This window comes from Eleginops maclovinus, chromosome 4 (genome assembly GCF_036324505.1).
Source record: "Eleginops maclovinus isolate JMC-PN-2008 ecotype Puerto Natales chromosome 4, JC_Emac_rtc_rv5, whole genome shotgun sequence".
Classification (NCBI taxonomy): Eukaryota; Metazoa; Chordata; class Actinopteri; order Perciformes; family Eleginopidae; genus Eleginops; species Eleginops maclovinus.
In genome coordinates, this window is record NC_086352.1 from 2,396,750 (window position 1) to 2,416,749 (window position 20,000).

The window sequence follows — 20,000 nt, forward strand, 5'->3', positions numbered from 1 at the left end:
GGTACCTTGCACATTGCATCTGTACGGAGTAATTGTAGAGAGGCTCGACATGGATGTACAGATTCAAATATCTTGCTCATGAATCTGTGCAATGGGTCGATGCTTTTCCCCAAAGAGACTTACCATGAGTGCAGAAAAAACATAGAGAATCAAACTTTATGTTTTGCAAGAAGGAATTGTGTCTGCTGTCCTGATGTCAATGGGGAGCTCATTCCACCATTTAGGGGCCAGGATAGCAAACGGGGTACCTGGGTCAGACTCGTAGAGTTCGAGTAACAAGCCGATTGGCTGACGCTAAGTGAAGTGCACGACAAGATTGTATGGTTTAACCAGGGCATGGGTGTAAGTAGGAGCAGATCCCCTCACAGCTCGGTGGGCCAGTACCAGTGTCTTGAAGCGGATGCTCAAGACACTGGAGACACTGAAGTCTCAGACATTTCCCTGTAAGGGATCAATAAAGTATAACTTCTTCTTCTTCTTCTTCTTCTGTTTCTTCTTCTCCTCCTCCTCCTCCTCCTCCCCTCCTCCTCCTATCCTCTCCTCCTCCTCCTCCCCCTCCTCCTCCTATTCCTCTCCCTCCTCCTCCTCCCCCTCCTTCTTCTTCTTCTTCTTCTTCTTCTTCTTCGTCCCCCCTTAAGTGGCCACAGAGGCTGGAACATGGCATGGAGGTGAAGTGTGTGGGTTTGAATGTGTGTGTAAAATGTAAATGTACAGTGTAAGTGTAAAGTGAGAGTGACGTGTTCCAGTTGACAGAGATGCTGAGGAGGTGAGTTGTTGTACTTGGTTATTGCAGGCTCATTCTTCTAGAAAAAAAGGGTAGTGGCAGTAAGAGTAGCCTACCACAAAAAAATGCAGGTGCATAACTTCCTGTAGCCAACCTCATAAACCTGTTGTACACTCGTATTCCAATGTTGAACCTTTAGCAGAGTGTGTGTTTGTGTGTGTTTGTACTCATAGATGCATTCCCACAGAAGTTGTCAGGGCAAATGTTCCCTCCTGAAATGGGCCCTATCATGATCCTTCAGAGTGTCTCTCCTGGGACATGTCTCCATGCGTTAATGTCCAGAAAGCTCTTTATGTCTCTCATACTGCCTGTGCTGCAGCACCTCTGTTCACCCTCTGTCTGAAACCAGAGCCCAGCCTGCTCTGATTGGTCAGCTGGCCTGCCCATGTTGTGATTGGTCGACCATTTAGAGATGTCCCGTTCCGTAGTCTCGTTAGACAATAGAAGCACGATTGTCCGATAGTGATGTCACTATGTAAACAGAGGAGTCCAATGGAGGGGTTTCAGACAGCTGGGGGTCTGAAACACTGAGCTATTGGGGATTAAGATCCACACTCTTGTTCCTTTAATTCGTAACTCATCGATAGATTACCTGGAGAATGAAACCCAGCAAAGTATGTGTTAAAGTAACGAACGCTTTTACAATCATTTGACGGGAGTTACTTTATTTCACCAACACAGTAACTCCTTTGATGCAATGACCACATTGGATTGAAAACCAAAACCCTAAACGTGTCATCCACACATATGTTGTGTCTGCTGTCCTGGTGTCAATGGGGAGCTCATTCCACCATTTAGGGACCAGGATAGCCAACGGGGTACCTGGGTCAGACTCGTAGAGATTGAGTAAGAAGTCGATTGGCTGACGCTGAGTGAAGTGCACGTGCAAGACTGTATGGTCATTTCAATTTAGGAGCAGGGAGACATTGATGCTGACAGAAAGGAGGTATGACAAATAGCCCTTCCCTACTTAGCTGTTTCAGACTATATCCTGTATATATCTTTCATGAGAAAACCACACCGTCTGACACTTCCAGAGAAACCTTTCTTCCGCCTGCTTTGGTTATAATTAAATATACCATGCACTGGTGGTATTGTGTGTGGTTTTACACCAGAAGACACGAGGTCATTCAAACCGAATAGTGTCTTTATCTACGTGATTAATCTGCTGATGTCTGATAGAACCTTAAGATAGCTTACTGTTCATTAAATAGATGTTGTATTTCAATGTGTGGGCTGATTAATATGTGTATTCTGAATTCCTTGGAATGTATTTGACGTGTTTGTTCCCATTTTGGTAGTTTCCTCAGATTTTACAACAGAAGAGAAGATGGAGATTGAGAGCATTAAGACGTATAAGAAAGATCTTCTGGATGATATTCAGGTAAACACACACACTCTCTGTCAGATATCTACGCCATCAAAAGAAATTGCTGTCTTCTTTTATAATTCTCTGTGAGTGTGACTTTCAATTTGAAGAATCCCATTCAAAAGGCTTTTCTTTTATATTTCCAGAAGTTAAAGATGGAGATAGACAACATCATGGCAGGTATACTCAGCTTCGAGTCTGGAGAGGAAAAGTGAGTTTAACTCTGGGAACCCCCCGCACCTACCTGACTAACCAGGCTTTCTTTTTATAAACAACCAGTCACCCCTCCTACTTAGCTTTCCAATGTCACTTGTGTTTCCATTTCTTTTTGGCAATCGTTCACACCTCTGGGTTATTTCTGACGACGCTGGGGTCCCCGTTCATGAATGACAAATCCAGTTTAAGTCTCCTGTGACCACATTTTGCGCAATCAGTGCCAGGCTTTCATGAGAAAAACACAGCACACTCTTTCTCATTTCTGATTTCGACATATACATAAAAAAGTTACATGTTTAAACCTTGACACATCGCGGAAAGCCGACCAGCGTCATGTCTGCGGTTGATTGAGGAGTGTTGTCTAAATGTTGTGACTATATAAAGTCTAACACATCGTCCGATAACATTTACATTTTACTGCAGATCAAAGAAGATGATGCATGTTCATTTGTTGGGTATTGCTTTTTTGCAACTGACTCGGGCTAGCAGTTTGCATTATTAAGCTAAGCTAAGCTAAATGGCTATTATAAGTGGCTTCCTGGTGAGTGGAAAATATATAAACGGTATCAATATATTAAAGGTGCCATACAACGGAACACTGTATTAACCTTGGCAGAGTGGAATAAGGAGAGTTCGGAACATTGAGCTGACATACCGTGACCTCAAACACCATGTTTCCTCCTTCACGTGCAAATCATGAATATGCATATCACAGCGGTACAACAGGTGAATTACAACAGTCCCTGTGTGTGACGTCACACACGGTAGTCCAGCCCCGACATCTGCATACAGCAGCTGCTGGAAACACTAACGCTAACACTCACCACTCCGTAACGCTGCTCTCCAATCTCCGACCAACTGGCTGTTCTTCAGATTCATCGGTTACCTCCTCCGATAGAGTCTCAGACATGTGAGGTTGGATGCCAATAGCCTCCATGGTTCATCTCTCACAGTTTAGCTAACTTCTCTTACTTCTGTGGGCTCTGAGGCAGCCATGGATTGCTCCTTGTAAACCAGCCAATCAGAGCAGAGCTCGTCATCATTATTTAAATAAGGCAATTCAGCTCGTTTCATTCTGGGACCAAATCATAGGGTTGTAAATGGGCCTGTAAAACCACATCTGGATATTTTTTGGATCAACCAAAGTTATATACCTTCTTTGTAGACATCAGAGAACCATTTCAAATACCAGACAGATGGTCTCTATGGCACCAAAGAAAGAAAGAGAATAAGCTTATATATTATGTCTTGGAGATAAATAGATATCTTTGACAATGTACTGAACTGAATATTCGGAAAATATCCAACAGTTTTTCTTTGGTTGGGATTCAAAAACTACAGCTCCTATGCATCTGTCCATACCTCCTCATTCAACAGTGTAAAGTATTTAAACACTCTCAATGTATTCCACATATGTATATATTTCACATCCTCAAATCTTTATTGTTGATATTGTAAATATTCTTCTCTCTTTTTGCACTATTTTATTTATCTTATCTGCACCATGTATGTTGAGTTGTTGGAGGAGCACGCGACATAAGATTTTCATTGCCAACATATACGCTGTATCTGCTGTGCATATGACCAATGAAACCTTGAAACCTTGAAACCTCCTAGCGCTGGTTAGGAGCTCTAAGAAAACATAGTGAGAAGTGTGAGTAAAAAAGACAAGGTGCGATGTTACTCAAGCACAGAACATGACAATTTAACAAGATCATGGGAACACATCTCTGTATGTTGCTGCTTTTGAGATCCAGAGTTCGGGGAATAAAAACAGGTTAAACCAAACAGGCCTAAACAATTAGCATGGTTTTGAAAGAGTGCAAGATAAAACGTAATAGAGGTTGTTCTTAAAGGTTAGGGTTTTCCTGTGTTCTGTTGCTGAAATGTCTGATGTAGTTTATCATTTATTATTAATTAACTCTATCCATTTGTGTTTGCCCCTTTCGTGCAGCAAGACCATGGAGAAGAGCAAACAGTTCTCAAATGGAAAGAAAAAGTTCAACATGGACCCCAAAAAGGTGAGCTGAGAAGAGCTTGCATGTGTCTGTTGATAGGCGCTAAAATATCTTGATTAGCATAATGCCTGAAATGACTTCTTACTGTGTGTATGAGCCATATCTACTAAGCAGCCCCTGCAAACAGCTCTTCCGCCCTGTTAACCACAGCTGAGATGCTGTAAGACGGACTGACGCTGAAGCAGAAGTTTCTGTGGCTTTAGTGGACAGCATGCGTGTTGCTGTTGTGTTTGCATCCACACATAAACTGTAAAACATGGCCTTTTGTTTGCTCACTGGAAGAGGTCAACCCTATTCTTTTCTCTTGACTTTGAAACACACCCTTTGTTACCCTATAGGTGACAAACCAAGGGTCTTTCTCTCTAATATCGGAGGAATATTGATTCCATTAATTGCAAATAAGAGTCTTATTGGAGTCTGCTTTTCTCTTGATTTGCTACCTTTGTAAACCTTTTCCTGGTGAGTTAATGGTATCATCTCTAAGGCTTGATGTTCAATTTGTAAATGGGTATGCTTTTGGGGGGCGGGGCTACCTTGTGATTGACAGGTCGCAGTTGTCAGGTCTGCTTTTCACGTTTTCATTTTACAACTTTAACACTTTCACGATAATAAAGACGAAGTATAACTAAAAAAAAAGAGTCATAACCTAACCAGGGATATTATTTATCATTTATTTTCTTCTCTAAAGCGTGTGTTTGAAGATAAAGAGGAAGAGAAACAGATTTTTGGGGAATTGGAATTATAGAAGTTTCGTCCTTTTTAGCTGCTCGCTCATACACACCGGGGATGAGCTCATTATGAAACTAAGCACATTTAACCACAGCGGGCAGGCAGTGTGTGTGTGTGTGTGTGTGTGTGTGTGTGTGTGTGTGTGTGTGTGTGTGTGTGTGTGTGTGTGTGTGTGTGTGTGTGTGTGTTGGAAGCAGTGGTACTTTGTTGCCAGGGACCTGATGGAGACCCTAGCTGAACCCCGTTTGTTTTAAGTCCTGTAATAAACCTTAAATTACCTTTGGAGGGTTTAGCCATGAAATCAATCACAGAAAATAAGTTGTTGTTGAAATTAATGTTTGTGTGTGCAGGGCATCAATTACCTGGTGGAGAACAAGCTGTTGGATAATTATGCTCAATCCATCGCTGAGTTCCTCTACAAGGAGGAGGGTCTCAACAAGACAGCCATTGGAGAATTCCTCGGAGAAAGGTAAGCAAGAGGCGGCGAATGAGGATAATTAGGCCAATGGCAAAGAGGAGCAGGATCTTAAAAAGATAGATAAAGGAGAAGGAGGAGGAAGTTAATGAAGGGAAGAAAGAAAATGAAATCCCACATTAAAATAAGAAGTACAGGAGGAAGGAAAGGGGGAGGAATGAAAAGCGGCCATGAGAAAGAAGAAGGGAATACAAGTATTTTGGTAGGCCAACCTGGAACTTAGATTCTCCTTGGCCTCCCTCCACAAAACCCTCACCAGCACTGCTAAGCTAAAGGCGGCTAATGTTGGGCTAGAAAGGAACTACAACACGGTCACATGACTTCACGTCTCCACCGCTAAGCTAAAGGAGGCTAATGTTGGGCTATAAAGGAACTACAGCACGGTCACATGACTTCAGGTCACCACCGCTAAGCTAAAGGAGGCTAATGTTGGGCTATAAAGGAACTACAGCACGGTCATATGACCTCACGTCCCCACCGCTAAGCTAAAGGAGGCTAATGTTGGGCTAGAAAGGAACTACAACACGGTCACATGACTTCACGTCTCCACCGCTAAGCTAAAGGAGGCTAATGTTGGGCTAGAAAGGAACTACAACACGGTCACATGACTTCACGTCATCACCGCTAAGCTAAAGGAGGCTAATGTTGGGCTATAAAGGAACTACAGCACGGTCACATGACTTCAGGTCACCACCGTTAAGCTAAAGGCCGCTAATGTTGGGCTTGTTGACGTTCAGTCGTCTCATTTAGACACGCCGTTTTTAAAATCCGCAGTGGGGTATTGTGCATGTTCTAACAGAGCAAGTGAAAACCTTCCTCTGGTTTAATGTGCTTTCCTCCCCCGACCTGTCCAACAGGGAGGAGCTCCACCTCCAGACCCTGAAGGCCTTTGTGGAGCTGCACGAATTCTCCGACCTCAATCTGGTGCAGGCCCTCAGGTCAGCTTGGTTTACCTTCACTCCTGTCTCATCTACTGTACTGTGTTACGCTCTGGTAGAGGGCTGTATGCAACTACTGTCCTTTTTGAGTCACAAAGCTCATAAAATCAGTCGTCACTTTGGTTTGGCTTGAAAAGGTCCAGCAACTAACAATCAATACAGAACATTTTTACAATCCTCCAAAATGTTGCCAAGTTTGTTTGAACAGTGATGCTTTAAAAAAAATCTCCCATCTTTAAATCCTCCTCATGGTGTTGCTGATATTTCCTAGACTTAGTATAATTTGACTTATCTTTCATGGCACTGTTTTTACCAGTGTTGTTTAGCGAATAGTAAATATGTTTCTGACGTGACTTTGAAATCTCTCTAGTTCTCACGTAAATGTAAAGAACTATTTCTTAAGTTAAAGTTCATTAGGTCATGTCAAAAGTGTAAGACCAAATTAAGAGATGTGGTTGAATGATATGACTGTCGTGTGAAGGAAAATATGACCTAAAAAAAATCAGCTCAAATCCCACAGTGTGTGTTAATTTCACACCAGTGTTGTGCCCGTCACTCAGGAAACTGGGCCTCCAACGCACTTTATCCAGATGCATGGTGAAGTTCAAACGCTGGTCATGTAACTATAACAAACACACGTTCCCACAGAGGTTAATGTGAGGGTGGTCTTTGTATGTGACAGACAGTTCCTGTGGAGTTTCCGGCTGCCTGGTGAAGCTCAGAAGATCGACCGCATGATGGAGGCCTTCGCTACACGCTACTGCGACTGCAACGCTCAGGTCTTCCAGTCCACAGGTGAGCGTCCCTCAGTAAACATCTGTCCTCTTCCTGTGTGTGTGTGTGTGGGGGGGGGGGGGGTGTCAAAGTGACCACATCACCTTAATGTTTGCCTTTCGTTTCCTCTTTATGTTTATCTGAACTCACTCTGTAGTTATGTGAACTACTTTGCTGTGACTAAACTTGAACACTTCCCCATCTTGTTGCTGTCTCTGACATCCAGACACATGCTACATCCTGTCCTTTGCCATCATCATGCTCAACACCAGCCTCCACAACCCCAACGTGAAGGACAAGACCCCCCTGGAGCGCTTCATCTCCATGAACAGAGGCATCAACAACGGGGAGGATCTACCCAATGACCTGCTCTCGGTGAGGATGGCTCCCAATCTCAAAAACTGAAAGTAGAAGTACTCAGGTCTTGTTCTTGAGTAAAGTAGAAGTACTCAGGTCTTGTACTTGAGTAAAGTAGAAGTACTCAGGTCTTGTACTTGAGTAAAGTAGAAGTACTCAGGTCTTGTACTTGAGTAAAGTAGAAGTACTCAGGTCTTGTACTTGAGTAAAGTAGAAGTACCAGAGTGTAGGAATACTCTGTCACAGTAAAAGTATTCTAAATGTTCCTCCAGTGAAAGTAGAAAGTACTCTCCTCTAAATGTACTTAAAGTAGCGACAGTAAAAGTACTCATTGTCTGATTGGTCCATTTCAGAATAATATCTCTGATATGTTTTATAATGATTGATCATTAAAGTGTTCTCAGAGCTGGTAAAGGTGCAGATAGTTTGAATGGCTTTGTATACTGCAGGGTAGCTGCTGGATTTACTGCAGGTGAACTACAGTCTGATTTAAGGGAGATTATATTTACCATCATTCATCAGAATCTGCCTAGCAACTGAAGGGATTAAATACATGTAGTGGAGAAAAGTAGAAGTGGCAGAAAATCTGTCAACACCTCCTCTAACCCACAAACAGGGTTTCTCTCACTGATTTTTCTCACGATGAAATAGCCATTAGGGGATCTCTTCCTCCTTTAGTTAATCTCTTAGTTTTGGTAGAAACGACATTGAATGGTTGCAGTTGTTTAACTCCTTTCTTTTCTTTCCACTCAGAAACTTTACGAGAGCATTCGCAACGAGCCCTTCAAAATCCCAGAGGATGATGGGAATGATCTGACTCACACCTTCTTCAACCCGGACAGAGAAGGCTGGCTCCTCAAACTCGGTAAGGCACCTCTGCAAAACAATCAGTTTAAAGGGATTATTTTACAGCTGAAGACACGTCTGATTTAATTAGCTTCGTATCAGCGACACCCTCCTTCATAAAAGTGAACTTTTAGTATCCATGACGTACTTTTTAGTATATAATTGTATATAGTTTTATTTATTTGAAAGGTTTTCTATGTTTTAACTTATATTATTCATCAGTTTTATCAGCGACATTTCCTTTTAAGTGGGTCTTTTAATCTGTTCATGGTCTATCTTCTATTATAATTATCAATACGTTTTCATTACATGTTTATTTTATAGGTTTCTTATATTTTGGTGTCAGTTTATTTTGTCTTTCTTTATTATTTCGAGGTGGATCATTGTGTTTTTTGATTTTATGATCATAACTGTTACCTCCTTGTGTTTTAACCTGTCCAAAAAAAGGTCTTAGCATTTGATCTGAGGTGAATGTATTCTTTTTGATTTTCGTCTGTGATGTGTGCCGTGTTGTAAAGCGCTTTGAGCTGCACCTGCTGTAAGAGTGTTACATAAATGAAGCTCAATTATTATTGTTATTGTTCATTTGTCAAACCGATTTAAAAACTAGAGTGTCTAACCCTTTCGAGAAGCGGTTTGACTTTGCTCTGCCTTGTATTTAGCTTAGCCCCTTAATGAGGCTAAGAACAGGAAAGTAGAGAGGAAGCGATCGGAACATTACCCAACAATGGAGTACACCTTTACATCTTTGCATGCAAACCACATGCTTTCAGTGTTAGGTTATGCAGAAGCTTTTCTTCAAACACATCACCTCAGGAGTACGTCTTAATGTCCAGAAACTAAACTGACAACTACCAGCGCACAAAAAAGATCTTCATGTTTGGCTTCCTCTATATTTCAGGAGGTCGGGTAAAGACGTGGAAGAGGCGATGGTTCATCCTGACCGACAACTGCCTCTACTACTTTGAGTTCACCACTGTAAGGCTCCCACAATGCTCCTTTTTAAGGCAGCTTGACCCACAGTATCTGAACGTCTTTCAGCCCTAGAATAAGTCTTTCTATTTTGTGTGTTTCTTTCACCATTCAACCCGTCACTTGTTAGAATGACTCTCAATGTTTTACTGCGCAGCAGGAATGAGTCCCAAACCAGAAAATGGGTCAGCATGTTAACACTTCCTGTCCCCTCTTCTTGAGGTCAATGGTTTTCTGAATGTGTTTTTGGTTGTTATCCTGAAATAATGTCAGTGGTTAACACAAGAGATTTTAACGATTTGTTCTACCACATAAAGTGCGTCAGTAAACCAGCATTAACCTCCTTTAGCTTAGCGGTGGTGAGGTGAAGTCATGTGACCGTGCTGTAGTTCCTTTATAGCCCAACATTAGCCTCCTTTAGCTTAGCGGTGGTGAGGTGAAGTCATGTGACCGTGCTGTAGTTCCTTTATAGCCCAACATTAGCCTCCTTTAGCTTAGCGGTGGAGACGTGAAGTCATGTGACCGTGTTGTAGTTCCTTTATAGCCCAACATTAGCCGCCTTTAGCTTAGCGGTGGTGAGGTGAAGTCATGTGACCGTGCTGTAGTTCCTTTATAGCCCAACATTAGCCTCCTTTAGCTTAGCGGTGGTGAGGTGAAGTCATGTGACCGTGCTGTAGTTCCTTTATAGCCCAACATTAGCCTCCTTTAGCTTAGCGGTGGAGACGTGAAGTCATGTGACCGTGCTGTAGTTCCTTTATAGCCCCAACATTAGCCTCCTTTAGCTTAGCGGTGGTGACGTGAAGTCATGTGACCGTGTTGTAGTTCCTTTATAGCCCAACATTAGCCGCCTTTAGCTTAGCGGTGGAGACGTGAAGTCATGTGACCGTGCTGTAGTTCCTTTATAGCCCAACATTAGCCGCCTTTAGCTTAGCGGTGGTGACGTGAAGTCATGTGACCGTGTTGTAGTTCCTTTATAGCCCAACATTAGCCGCCTTTAGCTTAGTGGTGGAGACGTGAAGTCATGTGACCGTGCTGTAGTTCCTTTATAGCCCAACATTAGCCGCCTTTAGCTTAGCGGTGGAGACCTGAAGTCATGTGACCGTGCTGTAGTTCCTTCAAAGCCCAACGTTAGCCGCCTTCAGCTTGGCCTTGGTAGTACAGGCCCTTGCTATGCTAATTTCAAGTTTGTCTTACCTAAAAACACTGCATCCTAAAATTAAAGCACCACTCACATTTAGTTGCCTGCTATAAAACCTCTTATATTGGAGCTGATGGTTTTTGGTAGGGCTTACACATCACGTAGACCTTGGTTGTTTTAATATTGATAGCAACCCTCGGTCCTTTACCAGGAACGGTTTTGAAAATGCTGAAGTTGTCTTTGGACGTTAAATGGTTTCATAGATCACTCCCAAAACACAAGTCATTTTTTATCTTTAGGGCGAATAACTACACCTTCATCAGTGTAGAGCTCATGTAGCTTTGTCTCCTGCTTCCCCTCTGGTTTGTGACGCCAATTCCATTTTTACTCTTCCTTCTTGCCCTTCTGATAGATGCACCTCACTAACTCCATCTTTTTGTATCTGTCTGCAGGATAAAGAGCCCAGAGGCATCATCCCTCTGGAGAACCTTTGTGTGAGGGAGGTGCCGTATCCGCGCAAACCGGTAAGATCTACTGTCAACGCTGGTTCTATCTGGAACAAGGGGTGTCCTCAAGTCAGGTCAAGAGAATTTAGACTCATAGATTGATTGTTGCTCGGTTCTGTTGTGTCGTCTAGTACTGTCTGGAGCTGTACAACCCCAACAGTCGAGGGCAGAAGATCAAGGCGTGTAAAACAGAGACGGACGGCCGAGTGGTGGAGGGGAAGCACCAGTCATACACCATCTGTGCCGCCGGCGCAGAGGAGAGGGACTCTTGGATCGAGGCCATCAGGTCAGACAACACACACACACGCACGCACGCACGCACGCACGCACGCACGCACGCACGCACGCACGCACACACACACACACACACACACACATTGCACTCATATTGCAGCATCGGTGTCTCAATAACGACGCTCTTCCTCCACGTCTGACAGGGCGAGCATCACCAAGGATCCGTTCTATGACTTGGTCTCAGTCCGTAAGAAGAAAGTGATAAACCAAGCTCCTCAGGACTGAGCCCCCCCCCCCCCCCCCACACACACACACACACACACACATCTGCATGGACTTAATAGTACCTCCCCAAAGTGGGTTCAGCCCCCACCACCGAGTAACACAACTGAGCGAGAACACTGGATGCTAAAAAGAATGACTTCTCTTTCCACTTCCCTTTTTTTACAGACTGAACCGAAGCGTGTCAGAGATGAAAACGTTGACTCATTTTGTTGAGAGTTATATCTTCTGCCATCTTTGTCGATATCCAGCTCCGACAGTTCTAGTTTTTACAAAGAGGGAGAGAAATTAAGCATCTGTTGTCCGGGCAGAGCATGCTTTGAAAAGGGAAGATTATTCAAAACGGTTCTCACAAGGCTCAGAGATGGACACTTATAAGTAACTTCAGCTTTATTTACGTCCAGCTGATCTTTATTTCGACGCAACTCTTCCTGTCTCTTGGCTTGAGCTTCATTTTGTAAATACTGATCAATTTTTAAGCATTCAAGATAAACATGTTGATGTTTTTGTACTATTTCAGGGACTTCTAAACGTAGTATTGCTGTTTAAATGCACGGTTCTTGTTCTAATCAGACCTAACCTGTAATATTTGACTCACCTTTATAGCACGGTGCAATAAGTGCAATAAACATGTGTTTTGTTTTTATTTGATCACAATGCATACACTGTAATATATGAAAGGAATTGTTCAGCTGTTTTGTGTTCAGTGTTATAAGTATTGTTGTTTTTCTATCATGATTTATTTAATAAAAGGTTTCGGTGACGGCTGTTTCCTGAGTCTTGAAAACCATCAGACCACACCTTACTTTCTTATATTGTGGTGTGTGTGTGTGTGTGTGTGTGTGTGTGTGTGTGTGTGTGTGTGTTTAGTGAAGGGTAAAACCACCTTTTTGAGTGTGTGCAGTTTCACGTACACAGGATTAGAAAGCATCTAATTGTATCGCACTAACACACACAAACGTTCTGATCAGCTTCCTTTGCATTTATGAAATTGTCTTGCAGTATTTATATTCAACACCTTGTTCTGGACGTTGTATTGCAAACATATAGAGGACACCATGGTATCAACGGCATGATATTTGGGTGTGCAGCGCTTTCAACAATGAACCCAACTCTCATAAAACATGACTCAAATGCATCTTGACCCAGTGTGGAGTTAGACATTTAAACACCCGACAAAAGTCCAAATCCATGAGTGCCCTCTTCCTATTGTGTTATCCAAAGTCTCCTTCATCATAAATCAGCATTCCTCAACAAAGTCGTAGATTGTTTTGTATTAAAGGCTCATAAATAATTGAGTTGTTCGCCTTTAAGTCCCGTCCATTTGAAGACAGAGGTGTCCAAACTACTGTTTTCAATCTGCTCTCAGCTAATTATTGTCTAAGATTGTACTTCTCAAATATATATGTAAGCACAAATTACACAGCAGTATTCTTTTGTTAATGAGCCCAACTTTCAAAATAAATTCAGTCAGTTAATGCTCAAAACATATTCTAACAAACCTGAGTTGAATGGAAAAACTTCTTTGCACAACAAGCTTGAAATAGACCCTTCGTATTTCCTCTTATGTTAAGCAATCTGAGGCTTCTGATTTAAGGAAGGAGCTGCTGACTAAAGTAAACCCTAAGGAGAGCTGCAATGTTTCCTAAATCATATTCAATTAATTTACTGACATTTGATCTATTTTTCTAACTTCTAACTTAACTTATGAGGTGATATAACTCACCTCTAATGAGGGGCCTAGACCTTTGTGTATTTTTCTGAATGTGGCCCTCGGGGGAAAGAGTTTGCACACCCCTGCTCTAAGATATCTAACATACAAGCAATGAGTGTCCAATGATTTTTCTACAAGAACATGTAAACTCTAACCTTAAAATAACTCATTGTGTGACTGAAGGCTGATGTGTGAGGTGTATTTGTGTAAATCAAACTTGTGACAGTTGAAAATAATTGAATTCACTTAAATGAAATACATTTCGCTGACCTTATTTTACTTCTGTGTTTTGGGATAAACAATAAGAAGCAACTCTTAACAGGAAACAACATGCCGTGTTTGTGTCAGTCTATATACACGAGTGAACGCCTCTTCCTACTGCAGTGCTGACTTCCTGTTTCAGTGTTGCACCACATCGCCCCCCCCCCCCTCACCCCCCACCTCAGTTCCCATCAGCCCTGAAGTTCCTCCCTGAGGTACAAAGAGAAGCAGAAGCAGCTAGCGTTAGCTTTGAGCACTGCAATCATCAGTTGTGCATCTTATAGTAAATGCAGAGAGTCACCACCAGGGGGAGCTATGATCACAGTGATGCCTCATCTCTGAAGCGATGCACATTTAAAAAAGAGACCCTACATACTGATATACACCTGAACATCAGCAGGAGAGGACTCTTTAAAGTAGAGACTCTACATACTGATATACACCTGAACATCAGCAGGAGAGGACTCTTTAAAGTAGAGACTCTACATACTGATATACACCTGAACATCAGCAGGAGAGGACTCTTTAAAGTAGAGACTCTACATACTGATATACACCTGAACATCAGCAGGAGAGGACTCTTTAAAGTAGAGACACTACATACTGATATACACCTGAACCTCAGCAGGAGAGGACTCTTTAAAGTAGAGACACTACATACTGATATACACCTGAACATCAGCAGGAGAGGACTCTTTAAAGTAGAGACTACATACTGATATACACCTGAACATCAGGAGAGGACTCTTTAAAGTAGAGACTCTACATACTGATATACACCTGAACATCAGCAGGAGAGGACTCTTTAAAGTAGAGACACTACATACTGATATACACCTGAACATCAGCAGGAGAGGACTCTTTAAAGTAGAGACACTACATACTGATATACACCTGAACATCAGCAGGAGAGGACTCTTTAAAGTAGAGACTCTACATACTGAGCAGGAGAGGACTCTTTAAAGTAGAGATGCTTTATTGTGCACATTGTAGAAGAGATCCCACAAATGGACATTGGAATAAACTCTATAGAATATTATTTCACAGATATTACTGACTATATAAAGTCCTGTACACACACAGACGATGGCCCATATCAACAGGGGTGATCAGTAGAGGTGAAACATTGGAAATCCATCAGATTTCTCTGAGAGATTTACACACTTTGCTCTGGACTCAGCTGTAGTTCACCTTTGGCGGTTAGGAAGTGTAGTCCTGTTTAACCTTAGATAAACACTTCTTTTAAATGATCTGGTACCTGAGCACTACTTCAGTTGGCAGGAATAAAATCCATGTAATGCTTTACAGAAACATATATTCATATATCAACATGCAGAGCAAACAATCACCGGCTAAAAGCCCATCAGGGTTACAGACACTCCAGCATATGGCTTTTATAGTAAACAATACACATTTGGCACCAATCTCCGAATATGTCAGTGCATGAATAACTGTTCACTCCTGTGGTCTCTCTCTAAGGCACTGGATAAAGTACTTTTACTGCACAGTTTAAGGTGACGTCAGTGAGTCATTTTCTAATCCATTTCAAAAAGATGTTGTCCGTTTTTTGGTCAGACAGCAGCAGGTTCTCCTCAGGAAATATTACACAAAGGTTTCCGTCGACTTTGACTCTTCACACCTGAATAAAAACCAAAGACAGTCACATAATTAACAAGAGATCAGCATGTAGAATTCATGAGTTACTATAAAATACTAGAGGATTAACAGTTGAGTATTACTGTGGTTTGGTATAAATAAGGATAACATCAGATAAATCTTAGGGCGTTTTACACTTAAACCTAAGATAAGGCTTCCTGTGTCTTCTAAAGGTTTTAGTGCATGTAAATGGTCTGCAAAGGCTAACATCCCTGTGTTTCCACCAGAGGGAGTTCCTCTCCCACACAGCCCTGGATTCAAACTGTTTATTTTGTATTCCTGACTTACTCTCATTGTCCTGTGCGGTGTTGACGGACTGCCTGGATGTCCGTCGGCCCAGTTTGGGCAGCCAACTCTTGGACGGAGACTTCACGATCACCTCAAAGTCGTCCTTGTTCTCGTCCGTCCTGTTGCTCTCTGAGAGTGAGGGGCTGGTAGTGCCCGCAAGGCTTGTATCCAAAATATCCTTATTGGACGATTTCCTCCTGAACAACTTCCATCTGAGTCGGCCTTTCTTCTCCTGTGGGACTCCGTTTGTCCTCTTGAAGCTGTCTCCAGGAGCATCAGAGGGCAGCGGACCCAGCCTTTCACTGCTGGTCACTCGAGGTCTTCCCATCTCCTGAGGATCCTCTGGCAGAGCTAACCCCCTCTTGGGTCCTGGCTCCTGCAGAGAACCTGTTGGACGCTGGATTTCCCCGAGCGCCAGTAAGTATTTGGGGTTGTGGTACTTGTGTGCAGGAACCTGGACACCAGCGTTGCGCGAGTCCCCTAAGCTGACCTGGAAGCGGGAGGTGGTCGCCGGCAGAGACGGGCGTTTGGGGCCCACTTTGGAAGATATGGTGGCACTGGTAGCAGGCGGGCTGACGTGGAACTCCTTCCAGAGGTCCAGCTTCTCGGAGATGGCGTAAAGCTCTCGGAAGTCCTGATCGAAGGAGTCCACCACCTGACCCGTCATCACGGTGATCATGTTCCGATCCATACGGGCCGTACACCAGGAGAAGCTGAGACAGAGACGGATGTTACAACACTTATCAGCTCCAGTCTGTGTACTCATTCGTAATTTAGAGTAAACTGTAGATCATATTATTCACGGCTTGGTTGAATACTTGATTCTGATTGGTCAATTTGGACATCACAGAGGTTGTTCATTCTCGCTAACAGACCTGTGTAAGGTCAGCTTCTCGATGGGCTCAATGACCCCCCCTGTTGGGCGTTCTGTTTTCCTTCATGACTCACTTTATGCATGAGCCTTATAAAGTGCTGAAGCTAAAAGGACTCAGTCAGACCTCACCTGTAGGACCCAAACATGACTTTGTCCCCGTCGATGAGCATGTATTTATTACAGAGGGCGCCGGGCAGCCTGCCGAACGACAAACCGAAGCCAACACCCTGGAGAGTCCTGGTTCTGATGTTCTGCAGACACAGAGGATTAGGGGTTAGGGTTAGGGCTGTATCCAGGAGCATTCTGCTACGTTCATCTTCTTTATGTTCTCACCCGGAGGTGCTGTGATCCGATATTCAGCCGGTGGCAGATATCCAGGAAGTGCGGCACGGCTTGGTTCTCCAACAGGATGTAAATGGGCACAGAGCGACGAGAGGCGGCGTCCATCAGGTCCTGCAGGATCTGCACGTCCGTCAGCATGTCCATCACGATCGCTATCACCTGCAGGAGGAACAGCGATTTATTATGCCACGCTTTGAGAAATGACTCAGACTTTTCACAGTGTGTAATGTTGCAGCCTGTGCTAAAACTGTTCAAATGAGTTACAAAGGTTTCCATGTGTGGAAAACGTGACATTTAGTAGATATTTTATTATGTGCTATTATTATTGATATTGTTAGTATTCTTTTTAAAGGTTTTGGTAGTTCTATTATTTATGTGGTTTTTTCTCTTAGTGTTATTATTATTATTATTATTATTATTATTATTATTATTATTATTATTATTATTATTATTATTTTTATTATTATTATCATTATTATTATTATTATTATTATTATCATTATTATTATTGTTATTATTATTATTATTATTATTGTTATTATTATTATTTTTATTATTATTTTTATTATTATTATTATTAAATATTATTATTTTTATTATTTTTATTATTTTTATTATTATTATTATTAAATATTATTATTTTTATTATTATTATTATTATTATTATAACTATTATTATTTATTATTTTTATTATTATTTTTATTATTATTATTATTATTATAATTATTATTATTATTTTTGTTTTTTAGTAGTTGTTACATTTTCTCTTGGTTTTATTATTATACATTTAGTAATATAATTGTTGGGTGTTTTTAGTTGTATAGTTTTATTATTATTATTATTTATTATTTGTAGAAGTAGTAATATTAATTACTTGTGTTATTCTCTTTATTATTATTAATAATATAAAGTGAATTTTGTATTTTTTTACATTTTATTCTTGAATTAAAACATTTTTAATCTCAAATAACACATCGAGTCTCCAGATCCTTAGCTATGACAGGGCTCCTATTTCTCCACCTGTGGTAAATTCAGCTGATTGGACATGATTGGGGAAGCCACACAGCTGTCTATATAAGGTCTGCACTGCAGAGAAAACACGAGCCATGAGGTCGAGTGAGTCGAGGCACAGATCTGGGAATTTAGATGTGAAAATGCATGATATTTTGGGCGCCGTTAGGTCTTTTTAAATGGTACTCTGGCAGGAAGTAAAACGCATTAACCACTCAAAAGAGACGAACCTCCGCTCAGACTCACTGCTCGGCCTCCCATCCATGTCCCCTTTGTAAGGCTAATAATTAACCTCCGTGAAATGCTCGCAGACGGACGGTTTTATTGAAGAGCTAACAAAGAGGACAGCCACTTGAAGGGGTGTTAGCTGCTGGGCTCTGTTTAATCCCTCCGCTGTGTTCCCGTCAGACTGACACTTCACAGAGATGGAGCTTTACGACAACAAAAGGAGATCAGCTGAGGAGTTAAGGACTTAGACGTGTCTTCAGAAATCCTTCCACACAGCGTTCACTTTCTCCTCTGTGAGAGCACTGGGGTCCGCAGAGGTTTCTCCACTAACCCCGGTGCTCTAACACCAAATAAAAACAATTCCTAGTAGCTGTGTGTGTGTGTGTGGGGGGGGGGGTTCAGTGCTCATTACACCCAACACAATAACAGCATTGCCGGAACTGACATACCAATCTAACAACATGTAATCATTATAAGACCTTAGAGGTGAAATCAGGCCACAGAAAAAAGGCTTCAGGATTTAATGAGTTTCTTTTCAAACTTCAGATTTCAACTCTTTTCAAGTATTTCTTCAAAACGATCAGTTTTTTCCTGAAAGATCTGACTTATTTTCAAACTTCAGACATTTTCTATGAATGTCGACTTTTTCATTTTCGATATTGTTTTTGAAATGATCACTTTTGTGTCTCCCATTTTTTCTCCTTTCTGTTTTTATTTCAGATTTTTTTCCAAATCTCGACATTTAGAAATGTTTTCTGCATGTAAACTAAAGTGTTTTACAGGCAGAGAGATGCATTTTATTTCCAGATAATACTCGTTATGATGTTTCGGATAAAAAAAGAAAAGGGAGAATGAATTTTCAAACATGTATGGACATGTTCAGAGGAGGGAGGGTTATGAAATGTGTGTTACTCCACAGTTCCCTGGAAAAATAAGTCATGGAAAAAACATGCACTCTTCCTCTGTCCTGTTGTTTCCACCTGAGTCTCACTGAGGAGAAAGCTGAGACCTGGTTCGACTGGAACATTTGTTTAAGCAGTTAGAAATAAGGTGTAAAGATTATAAGGTTGGTTCCAGCAGAACTGGGTGTGTTTTGTATCCTGAGAAAAGCTCTGTGTCTTTCTGATAACATACAACCAGGTGAGTTGCATTCCACGGGTGCATGTCTATTTCACTTTTTGTTCGCCTGACAACCTCGGAAACACCCTAAAACCTTTTTAAATGGGTATAATATGAAGTTAAAGAGGCCTTTTGGGGCCTTTTGGGGGTTCTCCCTTCCCTGTAGTGTGTTTATAGTGTGTATTATGATTCATTTAGGCCTCGTATCAAATTCACCAGCACTTACAACCGTATGACCTGCTTGAAGTGAACATATCTGCACTAGTTGAATCTTTGCACATATACAAGTTGCTGTGGATAAAAATGTCATCTAAATGTAATGTAATATTGGTTTTAGATAGATAGATAGAATCAGAGGATGAAACCCTCACACACATGCACACAGCAGAGCACACACAGTGAAATTGGTCCTCTGCATTTAACCCATCCTAGTACTGGGAGCAGTGGGCAGCTATCGTGCAGCGCCCGGGGAGCAATGGGGAGGGGGGATTGGAGGTGTCCGGTGCCTTGCTCAAGGGCACCACAGCAGGAGGTGACTGGGACCTCTCCAAGTAGCAGTCCACCTTCCATATTTCAAGTCTGTTCTGGGAATTGAACCGGCGACCCTACGATTCCCAGTCCAAGCCCTTACTGACTGAACCACTGCTTTTAGTGCACGTAAATGGTCTGCGAAGGCTAAAATCCCTCTGTTCCCTCCCTAGAGGAAGTTTCTCTCCCGCACCCTTCCCCCTCATGCCTGAAACACCTCCATTGGACTCCTTTGTTTACTTTGGAAACATAGTGACTTGACCAATAGCAAAGCACTGGAAAAATAAAGCGCTTTTTGAAGATTAAAGCATGTAAACATGTCACTGTAGAGGAACTAGAT

At 42.0% G+C, this 20,000-nt stretch overlaps 2 protein-coding genes across 2 annotated transcripts in view; one reads left to right on the plus strand and one right to left on the minus strand.

Annotated features, from left to right (window-relative positions):
* Window positions 1–12,401, plus strand: part of cyth4b (cytohesin 4b) — a 13,660-nt gene extending 1,259 nt beyond the window's left edge. The window contains exons 2-13 of the mRNA XM_063880831.1: window positions 2,086–2,168; window positions 2,300–2,364; window positions 4,324–4,390; window positions 5,467–5,585; window positions 6,449–6,529; window positions 7,212–7,324; window positions 7,530–7,678; window positions 8,414–8,525; window positions 9,408–9,484; window positions 11,069–11,140; window positions 11,254–11,408; window positions 11,560–12,401. Coding sequence (XP_063736901.1) covers window positions 2,086–2,168; window positions 2,300–2,364; window positions 4,324–4,390; window positions 5,467–5,585; window positions 6,449–6,529; window positions 7,212–7,324; window positions 7,530–7,678; window positions 8,414–8,525; window positions 9,408–9,484; window positions 11,069–11,140; window positions 11,254–11,408; window positions 11,560–11,641 — 1,175 coding nt within the window. The 3' untranslated portion in view covers window positions 11,642–12,401. The remainder of the gene's footprint in view (window positions 1–2,085; window positions 2,169–2,299; window positions 2,365–4,323; window positions 4,391–5,466; window positions 5,586–6,448; window positions 6,530–7,211; window positions 7,325–7,529; window positions 7,679–8,413; window positions 8,526–9,407; window positions 9,485–11,068; window positions 11,141–11,253; window positions 11,409–11,559) is intronic.
* A 2,170-nt stretch (window positions 12,402–14,571) lies between these two features.
* The window catches only part of fam83fb (family with sequence similarity 83 member Fb), a 7,458-nt gene continuing 2,029 nt past the window's right edge, over window positions 14,572–20,000 (minus strand). The window contains exons 2-5 of the mRNA XM_063880807.1: window positions 16,765–16,932; window positions 16,561–16,682; window positions 15,558–16,270; window positions 14,572–15,252 (exon numbers count right to left, since the gene is read on the minus strand). Of these exons, the coding sequence (XP_063736877.1) occupies window positions 15,206–15,252; window positions 15,558–16,270; window positions 16,561–16,682; window positions 16,765–16,932 (1,050 nt within the window). The 3' untranslated portion in view covers window positions 14,572–15,205. The remainder of the gene's footprint in view (window positions 15,253–15,557; window positions 16,271–16,560; window positions 16,683–16,764; window positions 16,933–20,000) is intronic.